Source organism: Bubalus kerabau, chromosome 2 (genome assembly GCF_029407905.1).
Source record: "Bubalus kerabau isolate K-KA32 ecotype Philippines breed swamp buffalo chromosome 2, PCC_UOA_SB_1v2, whole genome shotgun sequence".
Taxonomy (NCBI): Eukaryota; Metazoa; Chordata; class Mammalia; order Artiodactyla; family Bovidae; genus Bubalus; species Bubalus kerabau.
This window is the reverse complement of record NC_073625.1, coordinates 50,220,190-50,237,158: the sequence shown is the minus strand read 5'-3', so window position 1 is coordinate 50,237,158 and position 16,969 is coordinate 50,220,190. Positions and strand designations below refer to the sequence as shown.

Here is a 16,969-nt window from a genome sequence, read left to right as displayed (position 1 = left end):
GAACCTGAGTCTCCTGCGTTGGTAGGAGGATTCTTTACCACTGAGCCACCTGGGAAGCTTAAGCCTCACCAGTTTCCTACCCAGTGTGGTAGAGAATCATGACGACAATTATATCCCCTAAAAGGAATAAATGGGCTTAACTAGTGGCTTTGCTGGTAAAGAATCTGCCTGCCAATGCAGAGACGCGAAAGACATGAGTTCAATCCCTGGGTCAGGAAGATCCCCTGGAGAAGGAAATGGCAACCCACTCCAGTATTCTTGTCTGGAGAATTCCACGGACAGAGGAGCCTGGTGGGCTATAGTCCATGGGGTTGCAAAGAGTCAGACACCACTGAGTGTGCACACAAACAAAGGGAGTAAGTAACTACATTTTCGGTACAAATCTGAACAGCATGTGTACTGGGTCTGATACAGAGCCCACACTTTGGGTGACCCTGAGGTTCACAGTTCAGTTCAGTGCAGTCGCTCAGTCGTGTCTGACTCTTTGTGACCTCATGGACTGCAGCATGCCAGGCTTCCCTGTCCATCACCAACTCCCAGAGTTTACTCAAACTCATGTCCATTGAGTCGGTGATCCGGTAGGATCGTGGGCGCTGGAGTGGCTGTGAGGAGATTCCCCACGTCCAAGGGCAAAGGAGAAGCCCTGGCAAGATGGTAGAAGGGGCGAATTCATGTTTAGAATCAAACCCCATTCCAGCCAGAGACGCTCAGAGGGCTAAAACAAACCTTGTGCGCACCAGGACCCAGGGATCCCACAGAGACTTGAGACAGAACTGTGTGTGTCTCCTGTGGAGGTGCGGGTCGGCAGTGGTCTGCTGCAGGGGCAGGGGCTCTGGGTGCAGCAGACTTGGGTACGGCATAAGTCCTCTCGGAGGAGGTCACCATTGACCCCATCATAGAGCAGCCAGAACTACATAGGACTGGGAAACAGACTCTCGGAGGGCACAAGCAGAACCTTGTGCACCTGGTCCAAGGAGAAAGGAGCAGTGACCCCACAGGAGACTGTCCTGGACTTGCCTGTGGGTGTCTGGGAGTCTCTGGCAGAGGTGTGGGTTGGTGGTGGCCTGCTGCAAGGTTGGGGGCACTGAGTGTAGCAGTACATGCATGGGATCTTTTGAGGGAGGTCACCATTATCTTCATTACCTCCACCATAGTTTGGCCCCAAGTAAATAGCAGGGGGGGAACACAGCTCAACCCATCAACAGAAAATTGCATTAAAGATTTACTGAGCATGGCCCCGACCATCAGAACAAGACCCAGTTTCCCCCTCAGTCAGTCTCTCCCATCAGGAAGCTTCCATAAGCCTCTTATCCTTCTCCATCAGAGGGCTGCTGCTGCTAAGTTGCTTCACTCGTGTCCAACCCTGTGCGACCCAATAGACGACAGCCCACCAGGCTCCCCCGTCCCTGGGATTCTCCAGGCAAGAACACTGGAGTGGGTTGCCATTTCCTTCTCCAATGCATGAAAGTGAAAAGTGAAAGTGAAGTCGCTCAGTCGTGTCCGACCCTCAGTGACCCCATGGACTGCAGCCTACCAGGCTCCTCCATCCATGGGATTCTCCAGGCAAGAGTACTGGAGTGGGGTGCCATTGCCTTCTCCAAGCAGACAGACTGAAAACCACAATCTCAGAAAACTAACCAATCTAATCACATGGACCACAGCCTCGTCTAACTCAATGAAACTATGAGCCATGCCGTGTAGGGCCACCCTGAGGTTCACATCTGTGTTCAGAAGGATGCATCCACCTCAGCACTTCCAGGTTCTTCAGGCACCCAGACGCACCCTTGTCCTGAATGAAGGTCTTAATCTGGACCTTTCTTTTCATGGTATCAATAAGTGGCAGCTCTATCCTCCACTCTGGCACCCAAGCCCCACATCTGGGAGCTACCCTTTGCCCTGCTTCTCCCTCACGCTGCAAGGTTTGGTCAGGCCCTAAGGCTGAAGGTTCCTTTTTCATTTTCTCTGCCCTATTTTCTAGCAATGGCCTCTGACCAGGACCTTATATCACTACTCCCAAATAGCCTTTCTGCCCTCAGTTTCACTTCACTCTCTTCTGATCTACCCACTTGAGGATCCTAGGATCCATCTTACTTACGCACATAATCAAGTCCCTTCCTGATAAAACTCCCCTGGTGGCTTCTTCTCTCTTTCAGTTGGAACTTACTTTGAACTGCATGTAACAGAAGCCTGGTTATGCTTGTTTAACCAAATATGTTTTATTTATTCGTAGGATAGAAAGTGCCAAGGTAAGCAGCCCATTTCCAATGAAGGCCATTACCAGTTTCTTATGTAACTTACAGCAATGTCAAGTGCATCTACCATTTAAATAAACACAATTTAAAGATGTGAATGTAATCGGGCCCAAGCACACTGTTTTCAAAAATCTCCTGGGTCCATGGGGTCACAAAGAGTCAGACACAAATGAGCAACTAAGCACATATACAAAAACATATTTTTCATCAGCAAAAGTTTTGGTGATAATCCCTTTGTGATGTGTGATGTGAAGCAGATGAAAAGAAACCTACTTATTTATTGAGCACCATGAAGGTATAAAGGAGGAACTGCCTTGGGAATGATTTTGGGGAAAAGGGGAGATGAAATAAAGGAGTGCTGTGCTGTGCTGTGCTTAGTGGCTGAGTTGTGTCTGACTCTTTGCAACCCCATGGACTGCAGCCCACCAGGCTCCTCTGTCCATGGGATTCTCCAGGCAAGAATACTGGAGTGGGTTGCCATGCTCTCCTCCAGGGGATCTTCCCAACCCATGGATCGAACCCAGGTCTCCCACATTGCAGGCAGATTCTTTCCTGTTGGAGCCACCAGGGAAGCCTGAAATAAGGGAGAAAGGGAGGAATGAATCCTAAGAAAAGAAAAGAAGAGGAAAGGGGTGGAAATACAAGACTGAACAGCTGGTCTACCTTCTCACTTCTTATCCAAACACTGATCATGCTCAGGAACGCCAGAAGGACACACGGTAAACTGCTGAGTCATCTGCACATGAGGCAATCTGGTCCGAGGCACCCAGTCCTCTCCGTTCCCTACAAAACTCAAGTCTCTCTGGGTCAACGTGCCTCATCCTGACTGTCAGAGGCCAGCCACATTCCTGGGCTCAACACAACCCAACCTCCTTTTGGATTCCCTCGACTTCCTGGAGAGAATGACTCTCAATGGGATTTGAACTTTTCAAAACCATCTGGGTTCTCTGATCACACACATGACCTTTGGGACTAGATTAGGGGGCAGGAGCACCCCAAAGCCACAGAATCGTGGAATCTCAAGGTTGAAATGAATAGGCCTGCCAAAGAATGCTCAAACTACTGCACAATTGCACTCATCTCACATGCTAGTAAAGTAATGCTCAAAATTCTCCAAACCAGGCTTCAGCAATACGTGAACCGTGAACTTCTTGATGTTCAAGCTGGTTTTAGAAAAGACAGAGGAACCAGAGATCAAATTGCCAACATCCGCTGGATCATGGAAAAAGCAAGAGAGTTCCAGAAAAACATCTATTTCTGCTTTATTGACTATGCCAAAGCCTTTGACTGTGTGGATCACAATAAACTGTGGAAAATTCTGAAAGAAATGGGAATACCAGACCACCTGACCTGCCTCTTGAGAAACCTGTATGCAGGTCAGGAAGCAACAGTTCGAACCGGACATGGAACAACAGACTGGTGCCAAATAGGAAAAGGAGTATGTCAAGGCTGTATATTATCACCCTGCTTATTTAACTTATATGCAGAGTACATTATGAGAAACGCTGGACTGGAAGAAGCACAAGCTGGAATCAAGATTGCCGGGAGAAATATCAATCACCTCAGATATGCAGATGACACCACCCTTATGGCAGAAAGTGAAGAGGAACTCAAAAGCCTCTTGATGAAAGTGAAAGTGGAGAGAGAAAAAGTTGGCTTAAAGCTCAACATTCAGAAAACGAAGATCATGGCATCTGGTCCCATCACTTCATGGGAAATAGATGGGGAAACAGTGGAAACAGTGTCAGACTTTATTTTTCTGGGCTCCAAAATCACTGCAGATGGTGACTGCAGCCATGAAATTAAAAGATGCTTACTCCTTGGAAGGAAAGTTATGGCCAACCTAGATAGCATATTCAAAAGCAGAGACATTACTTTGCCAAGAAAGGTCCATCTGATCAAGGCTATGGTTTTTCCAGTGGTCATGTATGGATGTGAGAGTTGGACTGTGAAGAAGGCTGAGTGCCGAAGAATTGATGCTTTTGAACTGTGGTGTTGGAGAGGACTCTTGAGAGTCCCTTGGACTGCAAGGAGATCCAACCAGTCCATTCTGAAGGAGATCAGCCCTGGGATTTCTTTGGAAGGAATGATGCTAAAGCTGAAACTCCAGTACTTTGGCCACCTCATGCGAAGAGTTGACTCATTGGAAAAGACTCTGATGCTGGGAGGGATTGGTGGCAGGAGGAAAAGGGGACGACAGAGGATGAGATGGCTGGATGGCATCACTGACTCAATGGACATGAGTCTGAGTGAACTCCGGGAGTTGGTGATGGACAGGGAGGCCTGGCATGCTGCGATTCATGGGGTCGCAAAGAGTCGGACACGACTGAGTGACTGAACTGAACTGAACTGAACACAGGACAGGGGCAAGGGCATAAAGGGAGGCCTTTGGACCACATGGATCTCCTTCCTACAAAACAACTTAGGAATGTGTGTCAGACCTTCATCCTTCAGGGACCTGGGAGCTGGGTAACACTGCTTTGTGGCTGGCTTATGTCTAAATTGCTAGCAGTTCCTCAGTTCAACAGCTAGTCTTTGTTTCTTCATCTTCACGTTTCCTGATCATTAACTCTTTGAAGTCAGTCCAGGGTATTGTGTGGGCTTCCCTGGTGGCTCAGTGGTAAAGAATTCATCTGCTAATGCAGGAGATGGGTTCCATCACTGGGTCGGGAAGATTCCCCAGGAGGAGTGCATGGCAACCCACTCCAGTATTCTTGCCTGGAGAATCCCATGGACAGAGGAACCTGGAGGGCTATAGTCCTTGGGGTTGCAAAGAGTCGGACACGACTGAGCGACTAACACACACACAACCCTGTTCTACAGGAAGGGGTAAGACTCTTGTGGGAGCATCTTCTCAGCTCCACACCTCTCCCCAGGGGAAATACCGCCTAAGGAGGAACAGAACAGGGCCCTCTGCAGTGTGGGACCCCTTGCCTAGGTGTGAGGGTAGTTCTAGGAATGAACCTCAGGGGTCCTTGAATCCTGCATGACACAGCCCTGGCACTGACCCAGGCTTTGTCTACCTATCTCAAAAGAGGAGGAACCTGGATCCCAGCGCCACTGCACATGGGGTAGTTTGTTGGCATGTGAACCGAAATCTGATTCCAACTTCCTGGAAGCCAAAGAGACTTTGGCCTTGGGCAAAGGACCTTTGGCTGTGATTTGCACATTTATGCAACTTACAGGCTAACTAGAAAATGCTAGTTGAGTACAACAAGCAAAATTACAAATATGTATACTTTCAAGAGGATGATAAAAAAAAAAAGTGAACTGTGTATCTGTGACAGATGACAATTTGAGCCCAAAGGTAGAATTAAATAAGTCATGTGCAGCCAAGATGTGGCTGAAGTAGTTTCTGCCTTGTTTCACTCTGACCTTGAACTAGGTCTCACTCAGCATTTCACCATCCCCACAATTGTGTGTGTGTATTACGTCACTTCAGTTGTGTCCGACTCTTCGCTACCCCATGGACTGTAGCCCACCAGTCTCCTCGGTCCATGGGATTCTCCAGGCAAGAATACTAGAGTGTGTTGCCATATCCTTCTCCAGGGGATCTTCACCACCAAGGCATCGGACCTGGGTCTCTCACATCTCCGGCACTGGCAGGTTTACCACTAGCACTACAAGTAAATCCTCCCTACATTAGACAGAAAGGCAGATTGTGTTGGGAGTTCACTGGGAGAAGCGGAGGATTTCAACAGAAGTCCCTAGCAGCCAGAGCTCTCCTCCCTTAGGTGTGTCCCTCATCGGCCCCTGTCTGGGTCTCCTTAACTCCCTGTTTCTTTTCAGTATACTTTCCCGTCTCCTCTTTTGAGTCAAGTAGATCCAGCTCTTGCCCTCAACTTGCCTACTGCACTGGGCATGAAAAACACCTGCAGGTCAGAATTTCTGAACCTGCCAACATCAAAGCTCCCTGGGAACAAGGGAGGAAGGTAAATTCCAGGTTCCCACCGCAGACCCACTGGGTCAGAAACACAGCAATCTGCAGTTTAATGAGCCTTTTAGATGAGTCCAAAGCATGCTTCCAGATTAAATTAACCTCATCTCTGAAATGGAGAAGGCAATGGCACCCCACTCCAGTACCCTTGCCTGGAAAATCCCATGGACGGAGGAGCCTGGTAGGCTGCAGACCATGGGGTCACGAAGTGTCAGACACGACTGAGCAACTTCACTTTCACTTTTCCCTTTCATGCATTGGAGAAAGAAATGGCAACCCACTCCAGTGTTCTTGCCTGGAGAATCCCAGGGACGGGGGAGCCTGGTGGGCCGCCGTCTATGGGGTCGCACAGAGTCGGACACAACTGACGTGACTTAGCAGCAGCAGCAGTAGCAGCATCTCTGAAAATAGTTCACTCATCTTTGTTACTCAGGCAGCCCGCTGAGGAGGGAAGAGGAAGATTATTCTCTTGATGCCCCCTGGCAATCCCATGGTTATCAAACTATTTTGCCAAGAAAAGCATGTTTGTGGGGGTGGGGCCAGATGGTGGCGGTGGTGGGGATTCTCCTTCTGAGCCAAACTGTTGCAGACAAATGCACAGTGAAAAGTGTAAAAGTGAAAGTGTCCGTCACTCAGTCCTGTCCAACTCTTTGCGGACCCCACTGGACTGCAGTTGGCCAGGCTCCTCTCTCCATGGAATTCTCCAGACAAGAATACTGGAGTGGGTAGCCCTTCCCTTCTCCAGGGGATCCTTCTCAGCCAGGGAGTGAACCCAGGTCTCCTGCATTGCAGGCAGATTTTTACCATCTGAGCCAGGAGAGAAGCAAATGCATAGTCACTGTAAAAAAAATATTTGGAGAGAATATTAGTAAAAGTTAAATTTGCATTTCCCAAAGGTAGCCACCCACAGTCTCCTGTACATCTTTCTAGAGATTTCTGAGCACACAAGTAAATATGTTTATACTTTTAAATAAAAACCCACAGAAGTGGTTTGTGCTGTTAGCTAGTTTCATGAAACGTCTTCCTTGAAGTTTAAAAATGTATGGAGGTATCATTCACCCATTCTCCTTGACTGTTGGGGCAGCAGACAAAACACAGAGGGATGTAGAAATCAATCAGTTGGCTTTTTTTTTTTTTTTTTGGCATTTTCAGGTTTGTGGCCTTGCCACACAGGAAATATTCGAAAAGACGTAATTCTGACAATCAAATACGTAAGTCTTATGTGTTTAGGACGACGAAAATTGCGGAGAAGAAAAGGTGAGACCCGGGACGGAGATCCACCGTCTTTACAGACCCTCAGAAAGCCACAACGCAATTAAAAAAAAAAAGGAAATTATCACAAACACCCAGCATGAGAGTCTCAACTTGTGAAACACAAAGGCGACACAGTCAGGACCAAAGTCAGTTATCACTCATTAACATTTGCGGACAAAGGGACTTCATATCTTCAAGGCGTGCCACGTATATACCTCCCTGTCCCACTTTCGTGTACTGCAATCCGCAGATCACACACTTTCGAGGAGAAAGCCTGGGTGGAGGTTGTTTTTTTTTTTTTCCACGGATCCAGGTTTTACTGCGCGTTTTCACACAGCCCCAGGGGATAGGGGGCCAGCGGCGCTTGAGTGACGGGCTCCCCACACCGCGCCTTGGCTCCGCCCCCGGTCCGTCAGGGGCCGCTCCGAGGCCACCCCGTAGCGGGGGAGCGCGCTGAGAGCGCGGGCGGCGATTGGTTGAGGGCCAGGTTGGGCGGGGCGCGGCCGTCCGGCCCTATAAAAGTGCGGCGGCGGGCTCGCCTCGGTTTTGCGTCGGCGTGTGTTCTGCGGCGTCTCCTGCTGTACTTGGTTGGGGCGTTCCTAGCGGTCCGGGCCTGAGAGCCTTTCCCCCGAGTCATGGCGACGAAGGCCATCTGCGTGCTGAAGGGCGACGGCCCGGTGCAAGGCACCATCCACTTCGAGGCAAAGGCAAGGGCTGCCGGGGGCGAGAGGGGAGGCCAGCGGCGAGCGCCTGAGCGCCAACCTGTGCCCTGGAGCGGGAGGCCGGCCCCGCCGGGCCTCGGGCCGCCCTCGCCACGCCTCCCTCCCCCGGCGCGCGGTTCGGCGGGTCCGCGGTCCACTCCCACCCCCGGGCCGCCCCGCGCGCCCGCAAAGTGCTGAGTCACCGGGCGAGCCCGGCGGCGGTGCGGTGCGAGGCGAGGCCTGGGCGGGGGTGCAGGAAGGGAACACCCGGTCGGCCCCTTTGTGTGTAGGGGGGCGGGGAGGCCGACAACCCCGGGCCCGGGAGGGCGGAGAGAAAGCGAGGGAGGAGGAGAACCGGATGCCGCGGCGCCCCTTCGACGTCCGCAGGCCCCGACGGAGACCTGCCCTGCTTTGAGGAGGCCGTGTGGCTATCCACACCCCACCCCACCCCCCACCCCCCTACCCCCCTACCCCCTTACCCCCTTCTCGGCGGGGTCAGTGTCTGGGTCCTGACATCCTGCGGATTCTTGAGTTGCGCAGTCCCGAGGCCTGGCCCGTCCTTGAGATCTCGGGGGTGGCGGGGTGCGGCCGGGCTTCTAGGATTCTCGTGGCATCCGTTATCCCTTTGGGGCTTCCTTTGCAGCTCGAGTGCTCCAGCTCAGGGATCTGCAAACCACGCGCACAGTCTGTGCCGGGGTTGGTGTTTGTACAGCCCTCGAGCTGAGTGGTTTTATCTGTTCAGGTCTTTGTATTTTTGTTTTGTTTTAATGTTTGTGTTTAAAGGAAAACACGAGTATGCAACAGTGACCCTTTACAAAAAAGTTTGCTGACACACCCTGCTCTAGGTCATGGTCAGGCTCTGTGAGGACAGAGAAGACGGCCCTGGTCAGAGCTCCAAAAAAACCAGAGATCTAACAGACTCCCTTGTTTGGGGGATTTTCTGGAGAGCGATATTAATCCTAGGTGCACGGCAGATTCAGACTCACCGCGTGCGTGCTAAGTGGCTTCAGTCGTGTCCAGCTCTTGGCGACCCCATGGACTGTAACCCGTTAGGATCCTCTGTCCATGGGATTCTCTAGGCAAGAGGAACTGGAGTGTGTTGACGTTTCCTCCTCCAGGGGATCTTCCCAGTCCAGGGATCGAACCCAGCTCTGCTGCATTGCAGGCAGATTCTTTACCCGCTGAGCCGTTAGGGAAGCCCCAGAGTCACTGGCAGAGCTTTTTAAAATAGAGATTCCAGGGCTCAACTCCGGATCAATTACGTCAGGATCTGGTGCGGTGCAGTCTGAGATTTGGTGTTTTTAAAGCCTCCAAAGTGGTTCTTAACAGTGCATGGAAGATTGAGAATTCCTGTTGATAGAGGGCAGTGGATGCGGTTTGGGAGTCCAAGGAGAGGAGGGCTAGAGTATTTCCTTTGCACGAAATTGTCATTTCTGTGCTTGGAGTATTCCTGTAAACATTTTCAGTCATGTGACTTTGAAATTTCTTTACCGGTAGGCCTGTTACTGAGAGGGTATTGGACAAACCTCTGCACGAATCATGTAAAATAAAGTGTACAGAAACACTCAGTGATAATACTGTGAAACACAGATGTTGTGAGGAGTGTGAAACATCTTTTCACAGATGTTGTGAAAAGACAGTCCCAGATCTTAGGTTGCAAGTGGGTGGAAAATTGTGTTGGCTTGTTAATCTTGAGGGAGTATTTAAGGTACCAGTGAGATTTACAGTGGTTTATGGAAACATGAGAGGATATGCAAAGTGTCCTATGTGAGATTTATACAAGGAGAACTTAAAATATTTGAGCTTAATTTTTTCCTTTCGGTGGTTTCCAAATTTTCCGAAAAGGCTTTTTGACATTAGACTAAACTTTGCTCTTTTCATTTGCCAGACTCTGTTTTGTCTCTCCTCTTGCCTCTCACTAGAGAACCTAAGAAGCCTCTGAGGAATTCTTTCCCTCCTCCACTGAGAGGCAGCTCCTGGTGTTACTTAGATTCAGAAGCCAAACTGTGCAACCTGACGCAACCCCGGGCCCCCTTAGTTTTTACACTTTCCCTGCGCAGCTTGTATGGCTCCCTCTTCTGGGTTCTGAACCTCCGTTTTGGTGGTGCTCTCTGCACCTGATAAAAGACCCTTGGGTATGCAGATGTATTAAACTGTCAGTAAACTATCAACTGTATTTCTTGGCTTATTGAGTGTTTAAAATTTTTGGATTAGTTTCCAGTTTTCAAAAATCAGAAATTTTCACATCTTAAGTCCAAAGTCCTAGCTCGTCTTGAAAATCATCTGGAGAAGGCCCCTGCTGAGCCTTTGTTAGCCTAGAGTGACAGGGCGGCTCGTTTCCCTTGCTCCTGCTTCCCTGACCTGTTTCACCCATTTGAGAGAATAGCCCGGTTCCCCCAGGGTGTACCAGGCTGCTTACCCTTGAACTTCTCCTGTGCATTACCAGTTGAGTGGGGGTGTGGAAGAGCCTGCGTGTTTGCCTCTCTGTGCTCTTGATAACATGGTGCAAAGAGCACCACCAGAATGGAGGTTCAGAACCCAGAAGAGGGAGCCATACAAGCTGCGCAGGAAAGGTGTAAAAACTAAGGGGGCCCGGGTTTGGGGGATAACGGTCACATTTAGCTTTTTCCAGAATGTTCTATTAAATTTCGGGTTTTTCTTTACCTAGAGGAATCATAGTGTATCTGTCTTCAAAAAGAAATACAAGAGGCAGCAGTCGCCATGCTACTTTCCAGGAGCAGTGATACCTAGCCAGTGGAAAATCAGATCTTTAAGGCCTAACACCTCTTGTAACTGTCGGTCCTGGCTTTTTAAAAAAACAGAAACACCATCTGGTATTCCTATATGGTGTGGTTGCTGTGTTATGTTTTATTTTAGTTGCTAAGATCTCTCTGTAGCTGTGGAAGTAACTTCTTTGATTTGTCTATGCAGCGTGCAGTACCATTACCCATCACCTTTGCTGGGATTGCAGTGTGTTTTTTTTTCTTCACCTGCTTCGGTGTTTTATTGTCCCTTCTTTTTGATCTCAGGAGTGGAAAGGTTATCTAGGTTTCAATGCCTGAAAAGCCTCGAGAAAGCAGTACTTCTGGTTAGACTAGGATCAGCTTCCCAGTGGCAGTGAGGAGGATATTCTCTGGCTACAAACCAAAAATATCCATGTGGGAAACTGATAAACATCCCTCTCCTGGGAGAAGTGGAGAAGAGGGACCATGGGATAGCAAGTTGAGTATTTCCAGGAAACCTTTTTTTTTTTCTTTTTAAGACAATCTGTGTGTTTGATAATACAGCAGCGTCTGCATGAAGAAGATGCTGAAAAGTGTATGACATGCAAACAGTTGGGTTCACAAGTTTGATACATGCACATATACTTAGCTGCACACGAGCACAACCTATTTGAAGTATTTACATAATAAGCAAGAACTTACTCGTATTACACGAGTGGTTAAGCAGCTACCTGGGGGTTCATTGCTAGAACGTGGTGGGCCTTTCTAGCCAAAAACCTTGGACACAGGCTTTCGACTCCCGAGTTGCTGTTCTTTTCACTTTTCCTGTGAGTGGTAAAGGTAATTCAGTCGTTTTCTTTGCTCAGAAGCATTTGCCCTCTTTTCAAACTTCTCGCACTTTCCTTTGACTAAAGGGAAATACAGTCGTGGTAACTGGATCCATTACAGGATTGACCGAAGGTGATCATGGATTCCACGTCCATCAGTTTGGAGACAATACACAAGGTGGGTGCTGTCCTGGTGACGAGCGATTCACAGTCACCTCACCTAGTGAGATAAACCTAGTTGTGTGTGTGTGTGTTCACGTGCGCGTGTGTACTTAGACGCTCAGTTGTGTCTGACTCGGCAACCTGTGGACTGTAGCCCTCCAGGCTCTCTGTCCATGGGATTTTTCAGGCAAGAGTACTACAGTGGTTGCCATTTCCTTCTCCAGGAGATCTTCCCGACCCAGGGATTGAACCCGAGTCTTCTGTGTCTCCTGCATTGCAGGTGGATTGTCTATCTGCTGAGCCATCCAGGAAGCCACCCCCACACATTAAAAACTTGCCAACAATTTTTTTAAAAGTCAGTAGGACTACTCAAGTCAGCCTCAGGGACAAAAATGACTGACTCATGGAATGGAAAGGGAAATTGATGTTTTTATTTTATCTTACTATCGGTTGATTATGTAAGAGCCTCAGGTATTTTTAACAATAGAAAACAATACTGCTGCTTTCTGACCTTCTTGGCCTTTGGTCCTTGTGAGCTGGGGGTTGAGGGTGGGTGTGACAGGCAGGGGGTACATGTATCATTACCCTGGAAGAACAGCTCCACAGCTCCAACACAAGAGCCTTAGTTGGGACGGGGTTGGGGGGAAGGAAGAGACAAACTGATGATGGCCTGTGAAGTGCTGCTGCTGTGGATTGGGTTTGATTTTCTCCATTTGGGATCAGAAGCAAGTTAACAAAATTTATGGGTTAAGTTGCTGTATTTGAGTAAACTTAGTGTTTCACCCTTCTGTGATGAGAACTTAATTCATTTTGCTGGAACCTGTTTTTAATGTCCCATAATTTGGTTCCTTTAAATAGTGATTTAAGGGTCAGATGTGATCCACTTCAACAATTATAAAAATACCTGGGACTAAGAGGTGGTCCAGTGGGTAAGACTCCCCCTAGTTCCCAATGCAGGGGACCTGGGTTGGATGCCTGGTCAGGGAGAGGAGTCCCCACATGCAGGCCACAACCCAGAGGCCACATGCTGCTGCCTAAGGACCCTGCGTGCCTCAACTAGAGATCACGTGTGCAGCAGCTGAGACCTGGCGCAGCCAAAGGAAAAACATTCCCGCCTCTGCGGTGGGAGGCGACTGCTGTTTGGCTTCAACTTACTCTGCCACGTCCTGTAACCTGCGTGTCGTCTCCCTGAGTGGGGAGGGTGGGGGCTGTTCACAGCCTTTATCCACCCCCCACCCCACCTGACAGCCATCGAGTGAAGACCCATGTTCCTAAAGAGCCGCCTCCATAGTTGTGTGGCAGTGCTCTTCCCTGGTGCTCAGGAGTGCCGTTTTCACAGAGTACAACCTGAAGGCCCAGAGTTGTGCAGGGCAGCAGCCCTTGGACTAGGATGCTGCTTTATATTCCACAAGCACCAAGACCCAGACAGCAGCTGTCTGGCAGTGTGTTGCTGGGGAGGCATGCTTTTTGTAGTTGAGGTATCCTGTCGTCTTAGGAAGTAGGATCATAATCATGGGATTTTAATAGAAGGACCATTGAAGTGCAAGTCGGGGCAGAAGCAGCCAAGCCCAGAGAACGGTGTTACCTTGACCAGCGTCACACAGTAGTTAGAATTCGTCTCTACTCCCTGCCCTCTGTTGCTGTTGTTACTGGCCCAGAAGTCACATTGTGGGTCAGTCCTTTTCTCCAGCTGAGGCTTTTAGCAATGACCAGTTTCGTTTTTAGAATTTATTTTGGAATTTTGATTTATAATTTAGCTGCCTTTTTTTTTTTTTCCCTGGCAAACAGGCTGTACCAGTGCAGGTCCTCACTTTAATCCTCTGTCCAAAAAACACGGTGGGCCAAAAGATGAAGAGAGGTGAGTGACCTTAATTAATTCTTTTTTGAAATATTAGTGCTGGCTTTGGGCAGGGGTGGTCAGTATGGTTTACTACCTGCAGATTGTATGCTAAGATAATTGCAGTTGTGCTTTTGAATTTGTTGCTCCACGTAACGCCTTGCCCCCGAGTACTGGAATGGCATTACTCCCTGGGCTAAGGAATTGACAAATGGGGACACTGCAAACGATTTGGGTTTTGTAGCGTTTATTGAATAAAGAACTAATACAAGTGTCAAAGGGAACTAATACAGGAAATGTCATGAATAACAGTACTGTCAACTACTAGCAAAATTAAAACATCATTGTGAAACACTGGAAACTTTGTAGGTAAAAATTTGATGTTGAACATTCAGTGAGACTCCCCTTGTATGTGTTCGTTTTCTGAAAGCCTTTCAGGAAAATACTAAATTTTAAGGACAAGGATTAATTTACGTTTATATCAAAGGGCTAGGGGCATAACTCTTTTAGCCATGCCAAGTATTAATAGGCATAACTCAGTAACTTAGAGTTTACCCTCTTAAGTTTACTTTACCTCTGAAGTTAGGGGTGCACCCCAAGTCTTTCCAGAGCGTTGCTTTATAGACTTGAAGCCTTGCTTGAAGAGCTGTGTGTCTGGAACATCTTGTTGTTAAATTTGTATGTTTTCAAAGTTTTGTCAGTATGGAAAAGTGGATTCTATTTGATAACAGACTGTATCGCTCTCTCAAGCCACCCTTATATATCTGACTCATCCATTTTTAATTTGGCTTATGAACTAAAGTTAGATAGACAGAAATCAGTCCTAATCCCTCTGCTTTTTCAATGTTAGGCATGTTGGAGACCTGGGCAACGTGACGGCTGACAAAAACGGTGTTGCCGTCGTGGATATTGTAGATTCTCTGATCTCACTCTCAGGAGAATATTCCATCATTGGCCGCACGATGGTGGTAAGTTTTCATATAATAAGGATATGCATGAAATTTCTTCTAACATGATCATGTATGTTGTCATGACTTCATGATTGTTAATCCTGGCTTCTAAGCTTCCATATAAATTGTACTTTCCGTTCAGATTAGGAAAAGCAGTTATTTTGTTGGACACTTACATTGAAGGTGAATTAATGGTCAAGGTTGGTTAAGACCAGTTTTGCTAAGATGCAGTAATAAAGCAGATTACCTTTGATCAACCCTGGGATTCTCGAGGCAAGAACACTGGAGTGGGTAGCCATTTTCCTCTCCAGTGCATGAAAGTGGAAAGTGAAAGTGAAGTCGCTCAGTCGTGTCTGACTCTCTGCGATCCCATGGACCGCAGTCCACCAGGCTCCTCCGTCCATGGGATTTCCCAGGCAAGAGTACTGGAGTGGGGTGCCACCGCCTTCTCCGATGGAAACAGAAGCTGTCTTTATTTGGTTTTCAAATGACCAGGCCTTCTGTCACTACTGGGTTTCCCCCTTGCAGTTAACCAGAGCATTTGAAATCTAAAATCTGGGGTGGACCTCGGTACCAGTGTTCATTCATGTCTGCAGGTTGTTGTGACTGTTTAACATGTGGGAGGCTGTTGCCCCAGGTTATATAGCACTGCATCTGGTTCCTACGGAACGCCTCCTGAAGGCTCCCAGAGGACAGTTAACTTTCAGTAGACACTTCCTATCAGTTCACCCTTTTATCCTTAGAATTAATTTCCTTCTGTAGTTATGAAGCAGTAAAGTCACTTATCAATGTTTGATGTGCTGTGCTTAGTCGCTCAGCTGTGTCTGACTCTGTGCCACCGTTGGACTTGCAGCACGCCAGGCTCTGTCCATGGCATTCTCCGGGCAAGAATACTGGGGTGGACTGCCATGCCCTCCTCCAGGGGATCCTCCCAACCCAGGGATCGAACCCAAGTGTCCTGCATTGCAGGCAGATTCTTTACCATCTGAGCCACCAAGTGGTGGCTTAATATTTTATGAGCAAAATTTAAAAGGCTACTGCTTGAATATTCAAGATATTTTTAGGGCCTCCCTCATAGCTTCAGTTGGTAAAGAATCTGCCTGCAATGCAGGAGACCTGGGTTTGATTCCAGGGTCTGGAAGATCCTCTGGAGAAGGGCATGGCAACCCACTCCAGTATTCTGATTTGAATATTCAAGATATTTTTAGGTTTATCTCTTATTTATGGGTCTGTACCTAATTAGGCACAGTTTTTATAAGTTTATAGTTTTTTTTGGTTCACCTTTCCCCTCAAACCAGTTTGTACTATGAAAGAATGTCTACTCTGATATTACTAAAATTTCTCATGGTAGATTTAGCATGTGGATACTTTGTAACCTAATTCTATGGGTTTCTCGTGTCTTTTTGAGATAGTACTGCTAACCTAGTGTTTTATGATGTCTGCATCATCAAGAAAAAGCTCTGAATAGTAGTTTCTACTTTTTACTACTAAATATTTATGTATTTTCCTACTAGTAGGATTATTTTAACATGGTATTTTCTAATATTCAGTGGTTCTTAAAAGTCTTTTGGGTATTGTTGAGGAGATGGTAATTGCTTGATAGCCTGAGTTAATTTGTTCTTAAAATTTTTTAAAGGTCCATGAAAAACCAGATGACTTGGGCAGAGGTGGAAATGACGAAAGTACAAAGACTGGAAACGCTGGAAGTCGTTTGGCCTGTGGTGTAATTGGAATTGCCAAGTAAACATTCCTTGGGACGTGGTCTGAGTCCTAGTAACTCATCTGTTATCTTGCTAGTTGTAGAAATTTAACTTGATAAGCATTTAACACTGTAAACTTAAAGTGTAATTTGTGTGACTTTTTAAAAATTGCTTTAAGTACCTGTAATGAGAACTGACTTATGATCACTTGAAAGATTTGTATAATTTTATAAAACTCATATGCAATTAAAATGTCTGTTTCATTGATCTCTGTATTTTGCCAGACTTAATCCCGTGTATATTATTTGTCTGAATTTCTTCGATTCTCTCAAGCCTGCAATAAACATTCTCTGTGGCACTGTATTTTGAGCCTGTTGAAGTATTTAAATTGAAATTCTAAATTAACTTGATATTCATACATAGAGCGTGAATTATTACTAAATCTCTTAGTAATATGTTGACGGGTATTAACTATCTTATAGAACTTTTTTTTGAAAGTGTTTTTAAATGAGATCATTCAAATGTTAAAATTTTAGCGACTGGTAAAATTAGCTAAGACTAAGCTGAACTTTAATCTCAGACAAATAGGCCATTCTTAGCTTTAGGGAAGTTAAGGTGGTAACTTA

The 16,969-nt window shown here is 47.2% G+C and overlaps 1 protein-coding gene across 1 annotated transcript; it reads left to right on the top strand.

The window, feature by feature from the left end:
• Positions 1 to 7,962: 7,962 nt before the first annotated feature.
• Positions 7,963 to 16,706, top strand: SOD1 (superoxide dismutase 1). The gene is made up of 5 exons (XM_055567699.1): positions 7,963 to 8,150; positions 11,782 to 11,872; positions 13,645 to 13,714; positions 14,544 to 14,661; positions 16,280 to 16,706. Exons 1-5 carry the CDS (start codon positions 8,079 to 8,081, stop codon positions 16,385 to 16,387), a joined length of 459 nt encoding a protein of 152 aa, XP_055423674.1. The 5' UTR covers positions 7,963 to 8,078; the 3' UTR covers positions 16,388 to 16,706.
• Positions 16,707 to 16,969: the final 263 nt, after the last annotated feature.

Excerpts from the sequence above, each read along its gene's own strand:
- SOD1 (XM_055567699.1), top strand. The coding sequence starts at position 8,079 with ATGGCGACGAAGGCCATCTGCGTGCTGAAGGGCGACGGCCCGGTGCAA. Across the intron at positions 8,151-11,781 it reads CCATCCACTTCGAGGCAAAG|GGAAATACAGTCGTGGTAAC; the intron begins GCAAGGGCTGCC and ends CTTTGACTAAAG. Across the intron at positions 11,873-13,644 it reads GTTTGGAGACAATACACAAG|GCTGTACCAGTGCAGGTCCT; the intron begins GTGGGTGCTGTC and ends CCTGGCAAACAG.